At 42.2% G+C, this 17,603-nt stretch overlaps 1 protein-coding gene across 6 annotated transcripts in view; it reads right to left on the bottom strand.

The window, feature by feature from the left end:
* The window catches only part of TCF12 (transcription factor 12), a 169,803-nt gene that overhangs the window by 41,769 nt on the left and 110,431 nt on the right, over positions 1-17,603 (bottom strand). For all 6 annotated transcript variants that reach the window (XM_026855652.1, XM_026855653.1, XM_026855654.1 and 3 more), the window contains exons 7-8: positions 14,578-14,713; positions 11,503-11,555 (exon numbers count right to left, since the gene is read on the bottom strand). In XM_026855652.1, coding sequence (XP_026711453.1) covers positions 11,503-11,555; positions 14,578-14,713 — 189 coding nt within the window. The remainder of the gene's footprint in view (positions 1-11,502; positions 11,556-14,577; positions 14,714-17,603) is intronic.

The following is a 17,603-nucleotide window of genomic DNA, read 5'->3' as shown; positions in this document are numbered from 1 at the left end:
GGCGGGCAGGGACGGACAGACACCCGGCGGGCGGGGACGGACGGACGGATGGACAGACACCCGGCGGGCAGGGACAGACGGATGGACGGACACCCGGCGGGCAGGGAGGGACAGACAGACAGACAGACACCCGGCGGGCAGGGCCGGACGGACAGACAGACAGACACCCGGCTGGCAGGGACGGACAGACAGACAGACAGACACCCGGTGGGGACACCCCGGCGGGCAGAGACAGACAGACACCCCACAGGCAGGGAAGGACGGACAGACACCCTGCAGGCAGAGAGGGACAGACAGACACCCGGCGGGCAGGGAGGGACAGACAGACAGACACCCAGCGGGGACACCCCAGCGGGCAGAGACAGACAGACACCCGGCGGGCAGGGACGGACGGACAGACGCCCTCCTGTGCCCCAACATGTGCCCATGCCATGCCCAGGCCGCGGGCTGCCTGCTGAGCAGGGCGCGCTGGGCAATGATCGGGTCTGACACGACAACAACACCTACAGAGACACTGGGCTTAAAAAAAATAATATTAAAACAATATTTTAATTTTATGGAATCATCCAAAATCCGTCCTTAAGGTAACGGGTATAAAAATGTAGGATGGTTCTTTGGGAGCATTAACCCAGAACCATTTATTGTACCTCAGTGTATTATACTGTATAACACATTTTTGTATGAGAAAAGCAATGCTGTGCCCCTATCAGAAGGAAGAAGAGAAAGGGGGGAACCCCAACAACTCCGGCACACCACAGAAACGTGAATTATACAATACAGCAAATACCCTGCGGCCTCCAGCAGAAAAATCCCTTAATATTTGCACATTATCTATGCCTGGTAAGTCTTTTTGCCCTCTTCACTGAACAGTGGCATTAACTAACATTAACTCTTAATGAGGGGTATAATTTTTTTTATTTTCTACATATGAATGCAGTTGGTTATTAACTGAGCTCCTGGTAAGTCAGATAAGGATTTCAGTCCAGGAAAAAAAAAAAAGTTTAAAGCAAACCCACATTATTTCTTCTCTACGTCAGCTGCCAACGCTGGGGACTCTCCCTGCCTCCCTCCCGACAAAAGCAGGAAAATACTTCAGGATAAGGAAAAAAGTGGACAGAGCTCAATTCAGCAATTTACAAGGAAAGAAACCAAGTCGCAGTAATCTGGTTCATTCTGCCAAGCAGCACCTCCTGTGCCAGTGAAACCTTCTGAACAAAAAAAGGTGCCCACGGGTGACAAACTGGCTCCAATCGAACACTAGGTCAGATGAAAACCTTGGTGTGTCTTCTCCGAATAACGTCCATTACCTCAGCACAGAACGACTGCAGCGTCCGTAAACGCACAGAATATACACGCACCGACACAAACCATCTTTGGTGAACTCTTCCAACCAACGAGGAGACCACTGTGCTCCGAGTACGTGGGCAAACACATCCCCAAGTTAAGAGGAGCTGCAGAGCACTTGCATTTGCGCTGCAGGTCGAAGCGCACATCCAGCACTACTTAGCTATGCAGTAAGGCTAATGATACCGGGACCGAGCTCTTCCCCAATACAAAAGGCCTAGCAGCAGCAGCAGCTGCAAAAAAGAACATCACTATACTTCAGACTATTAAATTGCCAGACCCGCAGAGTGACTTGCAGCTTCTCCTTCCCCTCGGGACCACAAAGGCCCATTTCAGCCCCCGGGGAGTCTGTAAGCAGCTTTGATTTGCAGCTAACAATGCCATTCCTTACAGCTCCTCACTCGCGTTCAAGACTCTATGGATGAGATATGCTAAAAGATCCTCAGATCTTTGCGTGTGCTACTCAGAGCTGACTGGACTCAAATCAGTAATTCAGACTAATGTATAACTTGGGAAAAACCCTAACCACTGGAAAAGGCGCTTTCAGCTTGCAAGGGTTGAAGAAGCAAGAGAACCCTTTTTTTGTGCCATCATTCAAGAACACAAACTTTTAAATCATTTAAAGTACTTCCAGGGTAACTGAGTCAGATCTTTGATGTAAAGACTACCATCATCGTTGAAACTGCTACTGTGCCTCCACGCACACGTGCTCAGTTTTCAATTCTATATTTGAGACAAAGAGCATGATCAAGCCCCCTCCCGAGTCATAAGCATTACCCACCCCTACTACAGGCAATTGGAAAAATGTTAAAACATGCGGCAGAAAAAAGTAACTCTGCTATGTGGCACTGGGAGGGAGGTTTCTCTGCATTGCAACTGCCCTGTACTTGTACAGAGCGACTGTAATGGAAGCTATACTGGTCATTAACTGGTGATGCTTACTACCGCAGTTAACGTTTCTCAGCACAAGGAAATCACTGACGTTGTTCACCGTCACATGGGCAAGGCAGCGGCAGCGATAGGATCAATAAAACTGAGCAACGCCGCTGCAAGTGCCGCCGGTAGACAAAGTAGTTTGAAGACTGGTACCTCCATAATGAGTCAATAAATGAATTTGCTCCTGCGTTACTTCCCCACAAATCAAAAGGATAACAATTTCACTTGACTGAAAAGGGAGTTAGTTGTCCTACCCCCAGTTACATCAGTGGGAATAAAATCTTACTGCACAATACTTGAATTTTATCACTGCATCTGCTTTACATTTGCCACCCGAGAACATTGCATCTCACAGCGTACTTGCTACGTTGATTCACCTTACAGGATCAAGCCATAATTCCACCAAGCGTATCAAACTTTAACCCACAGAAGTTTACTTTCACCAGAACAGATAAAAAATAAACCTAAAATGGAAGAATTCAAAAGACTGCTCAAAAAATTGTGATGTTGCTACCAACAGCTCTGTTTTTGCAGGAACTACCACCAGATAACTATTCCAAAAGCTCCTGAAGTCCAAAGTAAGTTTTTGTTTTGTGGTTGCAATTTTTATAATCCCCATTTAAGCCAAGTAACAGCTGCTCTGAAATTTGTTTTCTTAAGAGAATCATGTTACAGTGAAATGAATCATAGCTGGATCAGTGATACTGTACTGGGTACAGTTGTTTACTCCATTTTTCCTTGGTGACAAGTCAAGGGTTAATCTTATGACTCAGCCTGACAAAACAAGTCAGCTGGAGACAGGGCCAATTTTTTAAACTTGATTTCAGACAGACATGCCGTCAGCAGAGGAGCACTGAACTGACATGCACTTTGTAGCCCGAATTGTTTCCACTCATGACCCTGTGCTGTGTGTCAAAAAGAATAAACTGCCTGTTTCTAAAGTATGTAAAGAGATTATGAAAGCTGATGCAGAGCGAAATACTGACCTAATAATAAAACGAGCTACCTGCAGGAGAATATTTTCAAAGATCATTTTAACACAGAGAAAATTTGTGAATGGCCTACGTGTTCTCCCTAAAAACAAACTTCTATGCGAAATAGGGTTTTGTCCAACTTGTCAGTCACAAAGCAAGGACACAATAAGCATATGGAACCCAGCATTTGAATTTATCAACAACAAAGAGACTTTCTCCAGATCACTGAAAATTATACAATGTGAAAGATAATTATATAACTCTCTCACTGGACGAGAGCCATCCGCTGGTCAAATGTATTCCACAACAAACCGAAATACTTTAAGAAGGTTGTTGCTTTTCGTCACAGCTTTGTGATTTGAAACGGGTCTATTCAAACACACCAAGCAGCAAAACCTGTTACAACTAATTATGTGCAACTGGAAATTAAAAGTTCCTTTTTCACTCACAAAACCAACTGTGTTGTGTAAACCCAAGTAACACGAATTTCCTTGTGGAGAGTTGGCTTCAATCCCGCTGAACTGATGCTAACACGGTAAGAGCCCAAACGTGCTTCTGACGGGGACACCAATTCTGCTGCTCCTCCAGACTACCACTGAATTGCTCTGGGGCCAGGTTAACCTCCCATGTTGGGAAACAAGGTGAAGGCAACTGCCCGAGAGGCCTCTCCTTTCCTCCCCACTCTGTTCAAGGTTGGAACATACTATCAACTTCAACCACATTCGACAGACGAACAGAAGTTTCACAAGTGATTAAGTTCTTACCAGTTCCAAGAAGGCTGGAACCTGAACAGAGGGACGGACCCCCGCCGATGCCCCGTTGAAATAAAGGCAAGGAATTAAGAATAGAGGATAATAGACAAATTCATAGAAAATATGTCCAATACTGAACAACCTGTTGCCAATTCCAACATACACAGTAACTTCAAGCTGCTTTTCTTGCAACAATTCAGAAAAAAAAAAAATCTAGGCATCTAGGACTCCCAACAAAACCTATTTTAAACCCAAATATTTATGATGAACTCTATCAAGGCCAGAGTTAGGACTGTCCATAAAGGATGCCTCGAACATCATGAATAATTAGCTGTTAGAGACAAGATTTCAAAGCTTAAGAAACAAACGTGGCTGGTTTAGGGGAAAACATGTCACTTACTATACTGTCCTCTATTTAACTCGTCAGTTAAGTAAATGTTAATTGATTTTAAAGCCCTGGAAGTACAGGCTTCTGCTGTTAACCAACGTTAGCTCCGTATGCTGCTCAGCAGAGACTGCAGCCTAACCGCATGGAGACAAAATAACCCAGTGGACTAAATCTGATCGGCAAAACCCCCAAATATCCAAAGGAAGATGTTTTAAGCAAATTAATTCACTGATCTATGCACGAGCTAAAAGAGTTTAGTGGGTTTTCTGTTCAAAAGGTTTGTCTAACTTCACATTTATCATTCATGTTACTATTACCAGGGAGAAGGGAACAGTTTGAAGGATAAAGAATAGACAATAAATACTCATTAAACTGATATTAACTGCTATCCGTTACTTTTACCTAGCAATACTACAAGTTTTTTGCAGGGTCTGGAGGATGGTTGTTGGGGGGTTTTTGTTTGCATAAAACACCCATTACCTATGACAGATATGGGTAAAAAATACTTTTTTTTTTTTTTTAATTAATTGGAAACTACAGCTAGGAAGTTTATCTTTCAGTAGTTTTTCAAATAACATTGAATTTCAGATGTTTAAGTTTTTACATAGATATTTTACTAGAATGGAAAGAATGAGGGAAAAAAAAGGTGTGTATCACATTCTTCAGAATCAAACACAAAACGATTTGAGGAAGTTTTAAAATTTGTTTCAAGATCTTTCAAGTACAACTTTGATGGGATATTGCTTAAATGAAGAACGTTTTATTATTTTGCTGAAAATATTAAGCACTTAAGCTTTGAAAGCCTCTATATGAAGGCCTTTGTGCGCATCTACATTAAAAAGTAAATAAAAATGTTTATTATCCTGAAGCAATAGGTTATCCCATCAGAAGTCAGGTAATCGTCGCAAAATGTGCTAAAAACCTATCCGACCTAAAAACGTGTACAGACGTGAAAAGATATTTAAAACCTGAGATGACTCAGCGAGGCAGCGTGACGGAAACTTGCAGAAGGTACCTCGATGACAAATCTTTTCACATCAATACAACCAAGAAAATTGGAAAAATTAAAAAGTGATTAAGGGGTCCCTCTACTGGCCCAACCTTAGTATCATTTAACTTTTATTTCATTACTCAAGTGTCTTTTCCACTTTCTCCCCTCACCTAAACCGCGCGGCTACACCTGCACTTGTGTGAGCTCCCTGCAGGTGGCTCCCGAGCCAAAACGTGAGCCCAGCCCGATGGATCCAGACACACACACTCTGGAATTTGTGAAGTAATTCCGTGCCAGAGAAGCTGTCGAAGATCGCATGTCGAAAGGCAGAGAGCTAGCTGTGCCTCAGCATGCATCTCCTTGCATCTCTCCCCTTCTTCTGAACTCCACCTTGCTGCTGAGAACAACTGCTTTGCAAACCGAACGCCGTCCGAAGGCAAAGAGGCTGTGCGGTCATCGCATTAAAAACACGCCTACAACTTCCCTACGGAAAGAAAAAACACTCACAACTCATCCTAGCTATCAGTGCAAGTGGCATGAAATCCATCACTAAATCTCCAAGCCTGTACAACTCGCTTCCTTTACAAGTCTTGCTATCACAAAAAACTCTGCAGCACTAAACCAAGAGTAACTCAATTTCTTTGTCACGACGTATCTTCACCTGAAATTTCATTGGAAGATTATGCAGCGCTTTAATTTCAGTGCCACTGTTTTCCAAAAGCCAGCATTTTTGTACTGCCCGTTTCTGATAAAGGGCCTGGTCCCAGGCAAACAGCCCGCCCAAGGCTTGGGCAGAGCAAGACCTGAACGGGAACGTCTCGGCCCAACGGCGTGTAAAGGTCGAGGAACACGACGCTGCTCACTATTCTCCCAGCTGACCTCAGGGATGATAAAAGCCTTCCCACCAAAGCCACAAGCATTATCACGGAAAAGATATTAAGAAATAAGTCTTCAAAAAAGCTTTCATCCTTATCTATTGTTATCAAACACCACACTAATTTATGGCAGCGGACACATTAATCTTTGAGGTAAAGCAGAAGTTGCGGCAATTCCACAGAACTTCTCCCTAAATTACACAAGCTGCAATTCAGTCATGTTATTTTTCAGATAACGGCCTCAGAACTATGCACAGATTTAAGGTTCTTTTATGCAGATCTACTCTCTAATTTAAGAGCATCTAATATGCTAATTTTGATATATTGTGAAAACATCCAAAATGAAGTATCTTCAGTAAATCCAAACACAGAAATAATGTGACATCATTATCTATCCCTCATATATGCACATGCAGGGTTTTCACAGATAAAACCTCACAATAGTTCACTGCAGTCAGATGACAGGACAGTTAGTTTGGGAAAAAAGATCTGACTGCAATTTTTTAAAATGCTGTTGAGAGGGTTACTGCAGTACCTTTTCCCTAATTCACTGAGAACTTGGTCTCCCCTCCCACAGCAGGACTTTGAATGACAGCTAAATGTTCCCGTTCAGCAGAGAGCAGGTAGGACGTTAAAATCTGAGCTTACTGCTGTTTCCAGAGGGATTTCAAGTAAAGGCCACGTTGAAAAAAAACTCCAGTGATCTACACAGAAAAACAGGTATTTTTCTTAATATACATAAGAAACATTTTTTTCTTCAAGCTTTTACTTGGTCTGTAACATAATTTGGGGGTTGGATGTTTTATATATTTGTTTTTTGTTCAAGTTCACAGATAAACAGGGCTCTTAAAAAGGAGCACAGAGCAAGTCCCTGGAAACTTCACCCCTGGAATCAGTGACTAGAGAGCGAGCATCAGGCAGAAGGGAAGGCGGAACACTGCGGCGTGAGGAGGAAGTCACAAGTTCTCTGTTGCATTTATTTGCTCAGCTTTGTTATTCAAAATTGCCTTCTAACACACAGCACAGAATTAGAGGTTACTGCTGTCTGCGAGAGTCTTAAATACTGAAGACAAGTGACAGCTGAATGCATCCTTGACCGCAGGATGCAATGCACAACAGCTCTGAACACACTAAACGCCACTTTTCACATTGACACCATCCCTGGCCAGTGGGGGGGAAAAAAAAAAAATCGTATAAAAAAGAAAGTCCCTCTAGAAAGTCAGTTAAACACAACATTGCCTCCGTTAAACATCACACCAAGTATCTACCCAGGATGCTCCAACGTTTTTATTCAGAGCCACAGACTTCATAAAATATTCCAAGGATGTTGCTTTACTTCAATACACATTGAACTTGCTAATACTGAGGATAATTCTCTAAAGAGAATCCACTCAGTGTGGTGAATGTTTTATTATTTCTAAAAGATTCTAAACGTTAAAGTGTCAAAAACTGGGTTTCAGATGAACATTCAGAGGACTGGATATCTTCCACTCCACCATTTCAAATAATCTCCTTTTACCCTTCGGGATGGCTGGAGGGAGCAGGGAGCACACAAAGGAGTAAGAGCGATTATTTTTCTTCCGGTACCATTAGTGCCTTTGTGAGGCATCTCTTGTACTTCTCAAGCTCAGACTTGAAAGACGATCATGATACCAAAAAGAAAAGTGCCTTAAATGTTTGGGAGGTAGTTCTATGCACGGAAATCAAGTTTTCATTAGCTTTGCTTCATAACGAATTCTAGCAATAAATTAGCACCCATGGACTCTACACATACTACAGAGGGCGATACGTGAGGAACTCCTATAACCAAGCTATAAATTCTTAAATGTATTGAAAAACGTAAGGAGTTCGAATTCAGGAGATCTCTCGTATAAGAAAATACTTGTTTGACAATCTCTTATTAAACAAGTGGAAATCTAAACTTTAACATTAACCAATAGTCTCGGGTACTGTGGGAAGTCTAAACCACTCAAACCAGTTACTAGAAATGGCACTCTACAGAAAACAATCGGATGTTTGTGCCTGTGTGGCACAGCTGATCCGTAACCAAACCCAACAGCCACACGGTTGAGGTTGTTTATCTGATATGAAACTAACTGAATGGCAAAATAATGATGATAGATACCCACACTGTTCTTCTTAGAATTGTGACCTCATGCTAGCTACTGATTATCGTACTAGTCATAAATATTCTTTTGAAAGTTTTTTGACGACACATGTAAAGGGTATGTTTCTGCTCATAGCCCATCTGTAATGAGATGGCGATCTGCCCGTGCACTCCCCAGAGGGAGCGACGGCGATCTGCCCGTGCACTCCCCAGAGGGAGCGACGGCGATCTGCCCGTGCGCTCCCCAGAGTGAGATCTGCCCGTGCACTCCCCAGAGCGAGCGACGGCGATCTGCCCGTGCACTCCCCAGAGTGAGCCTTCCTTTCCATCTTCCCCCTCAGCGGACTGAACAGCTCTTTGAAAGCCTGACACTGCCCTTTCTAACTCAGTCCCACCGTTAGTTACAACCGGTTTCAAGTCACATGATGTTATTAGTTTCTTGGCTTAGTTAAGCTAACTCCCACAATCAGAAAAATTCTCAGAAACACAACAATTCTGAATCCCCGGGGATAACGTAACTCACTGAACAGTATTCCCCCCCGCTGTAATATAACAGCACATCATAATCTTTCTGTTCACTCATGCCTGGCTTGAGCTAACAGTGAGGAAAAAAATAAACCACTGGTCTTTTAGTTTCCATCCTCCCAACAAGGCTTTAAATTTAGTAGTTGTAGTTTAACATAAATGCTTGCATGTCAACATTCAAAATGTTTTGGGCAATGACTCACCACTTAGCAACTTACGACAGGAAAACTTAAAAACGCATTTGCCTGGTGCATTTCATTTTTACAGTAAAAGGACAAGTTCAGATTAAGCTGCATTCCAGAGAGGAACTAAGCAATTCATTAGCACTTTTCTCTGTAGTTATTTTTACTTTAGGCCCTGACAAGAATACATGAAGAAAAATAAACCTCAAAGCAAGTAATTTCAGAAAATACCATACCAATCCAAGGGGAAAAGAAACAAACTAGAGGAAGATTAAAAAAAAAAAATCATTCTTTTTTAAAAGATTATTGGTTATCTGGGAAATCAAATTACTGCTGAGTATCTGTGACATGGTAGCCCTATATTAGCTTAAAAATATTGCAGAAAAAAAACTTTTATAAACTGAAAAAATACAGGTTTGTGCAGTAACATTAAATATCATCTTTCTTGTGACTTTCCATATCGTAATTAAACTTCTCTGCACCACCTATCAGCTATTTCAACTTTTATCTTTCCCGCAATGCATTCTGACTTTTTACCAAGGTATATTTAAAATAGAGACAACTTACATAATTATCTATTCAATTTAGATTTCCTACGATGCACACTGAAATTTAATTTTTCGTCATCTTCAAAACCCATAATATATCACTTTTTTAAAAAATATGTCATTTTATGTCAAGGCTCTGCTCATCACTGGAAGCGAAAAACTGCTTAAAAGCTGCAGCACCGCAGCCATTGATCCTTCACGGTGACCACACTTCACTGTGCGGATCACTGGTACGGCGTTAATACAAATAAAATTCATCTGCATTGTGTTGTCTCCACTCCATTTGAAAAATACGGCTTCCTACAATTAAAGCCTGGCAAGAGAAATGAGAGAAATTTTTCACTCTCTAAAATGATCTCTTTACCTGGCTGACGCTACTAAATATTAAACATGTAACGTAAGCTTCATTACTCGCCTAGAATTACAGCAATAAATTACATGAAAATTGCACTGCTATGTGTTTTAGCTCCTCTGACATCTTAAATATATTTTTGTTAATCTAGCAGAAATCATCTGCTAGACTGTAAAGCCACCCTACATAACACACAACTGTTATAAAAAGCCGGGGAGGGGGCGTGTGGCGGGGGAAAGAAGAAGAATATTCCTGGCCTTGGGAATAATGATTTGAGGCATTGTGTTCATTTTGTTTATCAAGCAGCTCTTCAGCCTCTAGTGGGGCCCAAGTGCTTATGCAAGCAAAAGCGTTTGAGCGCACCCGCAGCTGCAGCCCGGGCCCAGGTAGGCGCAGGTTCAGGCCCACGTTCAGGCCCAGGCTCAGGCCCAGGCTCAGTCCCGGGCAGGTTTGGGGTCGCAGCCCCGTTCGCGAGCAGGGCAGCCCCCTCCGCGACGCGGCGCTCAGCCCGCGCTGCCGCCCCGCAGAAGGTTCCGTTCAGCCCGTCGGGCCCCGAGTTACGGCTCAGCCCCGTGCACCTGCGCCCATGTGTTAAGCGCTGCCAAATAAAAGCCCGAGAGCCATTTACACAACAAAGAGATGTACCCCGCAAGGCAGCGGGGCTTCCCCCTCCCCGCCGGTTTGTTCCGAGCAGGGGAAAACATAATTCTGTCCTTCGCTTCACCGGGGATTTTTCACTTCACGCAGATTTTTAAATGCAGATTCATTTATAAACAATTTTCTTCCTTTTAAGAATAAAGCATATTTAATACCACAAAACACCCCTACAGCATTAGATTATCACAGCCATTAATGATTTTTCCACCAAAACCCTTCCAACCTTTTTCATCAAAGCCCTTTATTCTCGAAGGATAAATTTTCAAGCAAAGAGGGATCAACAAACTAGTTGCTTGAAAGCTTTCCTGATGCTAGGCTGAAGTTAGGAAAGGCTTAATGAAGGCTTTAAAATCCACCAGGGCTTCACAATGAACATCTGACTCGGTGATTTATGCATATTAATAACCTCAGTCCTACTGAGGCAAGCTGAGCTGTACATGTCCTCCGAATCTTAATGTCTTCAGCTCCACTGGGATTATTACAAATGTAAATTTCTAAGATTCTCAGCTATTAATCTCTGTCTGTCCTCCTGTTCAGCAACATAATGACTAATTAAACATCAAAAGACCTGTACAGGAGATCTTCTTTGACAGCTCCTGGCCCAGCTCTCTTCCCAAGAGAGGAATTCAAATGACAGGGACAAGTGGGTAGGAGCATATGAGTGAGCTACAAATGACTGCTATGAAATCTAAAAATTCCACATCAAATGTGTGTTTAGCCCTCCAGAACCACTCCCAGTTACCTAGCCTCGGCACTCCGGCCGGTGGGCAGCCCTCCTCACGCTCAGCTCCGTACGTTCGCTCTCTGCCAGGTAAAGAGATGGCGATTGAAGCCCCACTTGTTTACTACAAGGAAAGAATGCGGTACTTACAGAAGAAGGCAAGCCAGGGGGCACCTTTCTTACTTTCTTTGTCTGCAGAGGATCTGTACACAGAAAAACAACGTTTCATCAAGTATCTGCTTTACAGGTGAAAAAGAATAGCCACACTATACGCTTTTTTCTTTCCATGATGCATTTCTTATTTTGCAGTTTCATGCATTTTTTTATTCTATACCAATGAAATGTCTTTCACATCAACACAAGAATGTAACGTACTGATGTTCTTCTCCAAAACAAAGCTTTGCTAAATACTTTCAGTTCTTTCCATAGGGAAGGTAGTTACCCCAAAGAACACTAACGCCAAAGGGTACACTGATGCCCTGCTACCTTGCCAAGAAATCCAGACTGAGATATATAAAGGGGGAAAACGGAACTGATGAGCTAGAGAAGTGCTTTCCCCTTCTGCACTTCGGAGTAAGGATAGAACCAGCAAAAAGAAATTTGACATGTTCAAGTATGATTTATACTCTAAAAATATTAACACGATCTAAATTTCTATAGCTTTTACACTGTGCCAAGGATGTAAATAAACAGAAACCCAAATGACCTAATTACTTTTCCGAAGTAATAAAGGCACTGTAACTCAAATTTGCATGCAATAGTCAAGTTGGAAGTATGACACCTGCTTCCTTCTACCAATAATTCCTGTAACATCACAAAAGCACCCAGCAGTTTCACTACCTACATCAAGAATCTGAACCAGTTTAGGCAGCGGCTAATAAAATTAATCTGAAGAGTATACATGCAAATTAAAAGTTAACTGATGTTCTGAGGACAAGCATCTGGTGAGATAACCAACTCTACAGTTGATCGATTGAGTCTTCAATTAAAAAACAAAATTCGTATTTTTCTATTTTCATTCAAAACATTTAATCACGATTTTATTATATGATTATGATACAATAAGGGTGCGATAGGGTGAGGATATCTGCTGGATATCTTTGACTGTTCCCCAAGGGCATGTTCAGAAGACAATCAAAGGACTTCGGGAAGAGATATTTACCCTGCACTCAGTGTCACCTGAAAGGTTTCCATGAACTTCAGTAGCAAATTTAAAGAAAGTTTGTTAAAGCCTTGGTCAGGCAACTTCTTCACAGGGATAAAACGGCCATAATTCAACTTTGCTTTAAATTCTCAGGCAGCAGTTTTGTAACATTGAACTAGACCATTAAAAAAATAAAAATATTTCAGATGTTCTTTCTCAAGCTATTGGAAACAAGACTCGAGATAACAAGTGCACTTCATTTTCCCGGCATTTCTGGAAAAACATTTCCATAAGTTTGTAACCACCACCTGCCATGTCCCAGGTTACAGTCCCCCAGATTCAGCTCTGACAGGAGGAGGAATATCGCACCGTTACCAGTTTGAACTGGTTTATACTCTTGAGCTTCTCTTTCACAGAAAAAAAATTAAATAGGAGTACTACTTTGAAAACACCACACTTAGCTTCATTTAAATTAATAATATCTGGATCTTATCAAACTCTATACAGTTTGCACACGAAACTGATTCATATATTCAAGTATTTAATAGAAATTGGACAATCTCATTTAGGACTGTCCCTCTGTGACTGCTTCATACCACAACCTTTCTGCCTACATCGGTACCACACTCCATGATCAAACAGCCCCTCTGTTACTCACAACTACAGCAGGTTACTATCAGAGTAGTTTCTCACTAAAACCAATTCAATGGGAGCTACAGCCTAATAATAATAATAATGTCAACAATAAACCCCCCAATCTCTTCTATTAAAGTTCAAACAACCTTCCAAGCAGAAGCAATTTAACTGAACTTTCCTCAAATTGTTGTTCTTCTGAAAAAGATCTGAAGAACTCCTGCGTTTGATTCTCATGTTCAGAGGAACACTAATACTTATAAAAGTATTTGTAAAGAAAGACAAGACCAGGCTAAAAGGCAGTTGTCTTGACAACAGGTTAAAGAGTTGAGCACGAACGGTATTTTAAAATAATACATACACATACACACACATATAGGTGAAGTTCCAAAATAATATTTTTATAATTAAAGATTTAAAAATCAATTTCAAGCCTATTCAGGACCATTTTAATGCTCAAGGAGTTTGCAGTTCTAGTTAATACTAAAGTTATTTCAAGAAACAATCTGCAGTTGATGAAATCTTATCTTTTGGGTAGAGTATGGTTTAAATCGTATGGTTCCAAACCCCAAGATTTCATTACAGAACAGAAGTGCTGTACAGAATGAGTGACATCAAAACCCCAAACCTCTAATGACCTAACATGCTAACATTTAATATGGTAGCTTTTAAACTGGGACGTCAGGTTGCAGTCTCTCTTTTTATACCAGAAAGATTTTTTAAAAAACCTTGCACACCCAATTATTGGCAACAGTCTTACAGCAGAAACGATACAACAGCTGGCTCCTTCCTGATTCCCTAATGCAACCAAAAGGCTTGAGAGCTGTGAAATATTACCACTGACCATGACCGACTAGGAAAACTCCATTTATCTCTAAGTATCTCCAGAATAAAATACTAATACTGTCATAGGATTATAACAATTTTCAAGCAAGTTCCTGTCTGCATTATTTTAGGATAAACTCCTAGTATCCAACTGCTAAGAACTTTAAAGGCATGTTGAACCAATTACAATGAACTATATATTGCCCTGAATAAAGTTACTTTTAGCATATAAAAGGATAATTGTTTCCCCTTTGTGTCTTTCCTCCACTAAATAATGGTAATGACCTCAAGGTCAGGCATTTCCAGGAGTTAATGATGGCATGGGTTAAGGGCACTCAGCTGGTCATCAGCTCCTATCCATCTGTCATTATTGCTTTTGCAATTAAGGGTTTTATTGGAGTTTCTTGTTTGTTTTATAAGCAATACTGACCAGTGTTGAATCCAAACTAGCATCTCAAAAAAAAAAAAAGTTAATAATTCCAGTTTATCTCTTATATAGCAGTTTTCTGTAATTTGAATTTCAGTACGGAGCAATCTCTAGTATATAAAATGAACTGTCAAAGAAAATAATAAAGTCTGCAGAAATGCATCATGAACAGAAGTTTAAAAACTGTGTTACTCACCAAGAGCTGGTGAGTCATGAAGTGGTCTTCGGCGTTGATTTGTGGCAGAAAACGGGTAGTAGGGTGTTCCAGGCTTTCCCGAGGATGACAGCTGACCTGGACTTCCAAGCCCCATATCTGAACGGAGCAGACTAGACTGCAGAATATACAGAGAGAAGTAAAATTAGACTCTGTTAGTAACTCAGCTGTTAATATACCAGGCTAACAACCTATTACCCACACATACGGCTCTTGGCATTTATAAGAATTTACCAGGCTGTCAGTGAGGGTCTTACAGCTCAAAAAAAATGCTGACTTTTAAAAATCAGTATTCGGACAATATATTATAGTGTAATTCAGAAAGGCAGAACAAGTTTGGCTGTGAGCCTCTACAAACACATAACCATTGCGGTTTAAAACATCTGAAAGAATCGATTCATAATTATACTCTAAACAAAAATCCTCATCCTTTGTTTAGTTTGCAACGCAACGTCTCTTCTATTACACGATATAAACATAATTGATAAAAACTAAGAGTTTATAGTGTGACATTAAGTTTTAGCACATACTTAGAAATCCAGATTTATATTACACATTCATACAGACATGGAATAATTGTCAAAAAAACCCTGAACCCATACAAAAGAGATAGCAGATTAGGTTAATGCACAGAACATAAAAAATCCTGACATTTTAAACACCACAACCCAACGGTGTAGTTGAGCCCTACCCTTTCTGTCCCCTTGTCGTGCAGTAAGGGCAGGAACGTTCCCAACACTTAGCAAGCGTGTTATATATTGTTTGGCCTCACGTTATTGGGATTTCCTCTGTGGAACTGAAATGGATGTTGGTGATTTATGAGAATGTGGTTTCTCCATGGTTGCTACTGTGCTCAGCCTTGTTTCAGGCCGAAGCCCCGACTGTCTGTACAGAGAGCCCAGGGCTCCCGGGCAGGCGGCTGCCTTCCGCCTCAACCGCAGCACCCCGCCCGCGTCACACTTGCCTACAGACACTTCGCTTCTCCTATCTGCAAAATCGGACAGTGGTTTTGGACCGCTATGTAACCAGCAGCCTTCGGAAACAGGCGGCTGATTTCCTCACCCCCGGTGGTTCCGTGGAGCAGCCTCCCCGCCACCAAGGGGCACCGCAGGGCTCGGGGGCAGGACAACGCCTGGGTGTTGTCTACAGCCCAACTGCGCTCAAGTTTCAACTGTCAGATGATGCTGAGGCAGAAACCGCTGTAGGTTAACCTTATACCGAAACAAACCTGCAGCGTCACCTTCAGCCCAGGCTCCCCGGGCAGCCCTGCTCCCCGCCCAGGTGCTCCCAACAACACCCCGCTCACGCCCAGGGGTGCCGGGGCTGTCCCACGGCCACACGCTCAGGGCACGGACCTCTCCACATTGTTGCCCTCGAGGCTACGGCAGCCCACCAGATGGCACGCAGAGGGCGCTGCTCGGGGCTCTCCTCACTTCCCCCCTACAGCCTGGACACGCTCGTCCACGAACAAACAGCATTTTGTGATGACGCTGTGTCATCCAAGCTGGTTCTTTTGGTGTGAGGACTTGTGAAAGATGAGGCTAACTCACATGGCTCTTGGTAACGTACTAAATCCCTTCTCATGTGCAGTGTACTGGGATTAGCAGAAAATCCAGAGTTCACCTAAAATTAGATATATATACACAATATACAAAATAAGCAATAACCCCAAATGCATTTTTCTAGATAAATGGTTTGGCATCATATCACAACTGAAATTTCTTTTACTTGTCCGATTAACTAAATTTGAGCATTGAAAAGAGTAGGGTGTTAGAGTCACCCGTCACAAACTAAAGGAGGGCCCAGAAGTGTTCAGTATTTCTTACAAATGCATCACACAGTTCCAACAACAAAGTTGTTAATGATTCAAAACGTTGAGGCATAAAAATAAAGTTTCCTCTGAGCTCAATTTCTTCATTCTTACTCTTACAATAGAACAGTCTTTAAATCAGAATTGTTAATATGAAACTCGTGCTGAAGTGAGACACCCTTACAAGGAGTGATCTTTAAACAAAGGATGCAGGAGATACAGGCTGAGGGGGAAATCTGCTTGTAGACTCTTTCAAGTTTTGCTATTTTTGCCTTTGACAAACAGTTAAGAGTTTATTGTTTTGCATAAAACGTTGTGATTATCAGAATATCTGGCTTACACAGCATAAGCCTGAATTTGGCAAAGACGCTGTTCTAAACATTTATGAGAGTTTTAGTGGGGAACACTGTGCAGGAAACCTGAGCTATGTTTTGTGAGAAGCAGTTTCTCCAAACCAACACTCTCCGAGAGGTGACACTAGACCAGTCCCGCACTTAGCCCGAGAACACCCAGGACTGAAAGGACTCCAGAGAGCCCAGGGGAAGGGGAGGAAGCACAGTGCGAGCTGGGGCTTCCAGCAGCTGAAGCGAGCCCCGCGCACAGACTCCCGCAAGCACTGGGGCTTGCAGGGACCCCAAGGTCGTCTCCGGCAGCCCCTGCTCTCAGAGCAGCTGTCAAACACCATTAGCAACTACCTCCATTCACCTCAAAGACAACCCTCCTTGCTTCCCTCGCAGTGATTTTGGAAACGCAGCAGGACCCCCACAGACACCTCCAAGAGAAAGGGCGGAAGGGTTCTTGGTTCCGCTGTTCCTCGATTCGTTAAGGGGGAGGGAGGGGAGATGACCAAACAACCACCCTCCACAAAAAAACAAACCACCAGTAAGAAGTCTTAAGTTCACTTCTACCAAGCCATTCCAAAAGGCACGTGTCTGTATCTCGTTCAGACTTAACCTCCAACCTTTACCTCATGACATCTGCCACTCTTGCTTCTGTCCTGAGCATTCCAGTTCTCAACATTTTCATCAGACCCTTAATTTCAAAGCAGCATGGCCACCACAACATAAAAGTAATGCAATGCGTACCTAGGAAATGGCAAGCTATGTGACATACTCTGAAGAAGTCTCCTGATCTATATTGTGTTTGGGTAAGAATTTTTTTATTAAAAAAAAAGAATAATATTGTCAGGAATAAAAGC

The sequence above is a fragment of the Athene cunicularia genome (genome assembly GCF_003259725.1).
Source record: "Athene cunicularia isolate RWA chromosome 10 unlocalized genomic scaffold, athCun1 chr10_part1, whole genome shotgun sequence".
NCBI lineage: Eukaryota > Metazoa > Chordata > Aves > Strigiformes > Strigidae > Athene > Athene cunicularia.
Note: the sequence above shows the minus strand (reverse complement) of the source record. Positions and strands in the feature narration are given on the sequence as shown.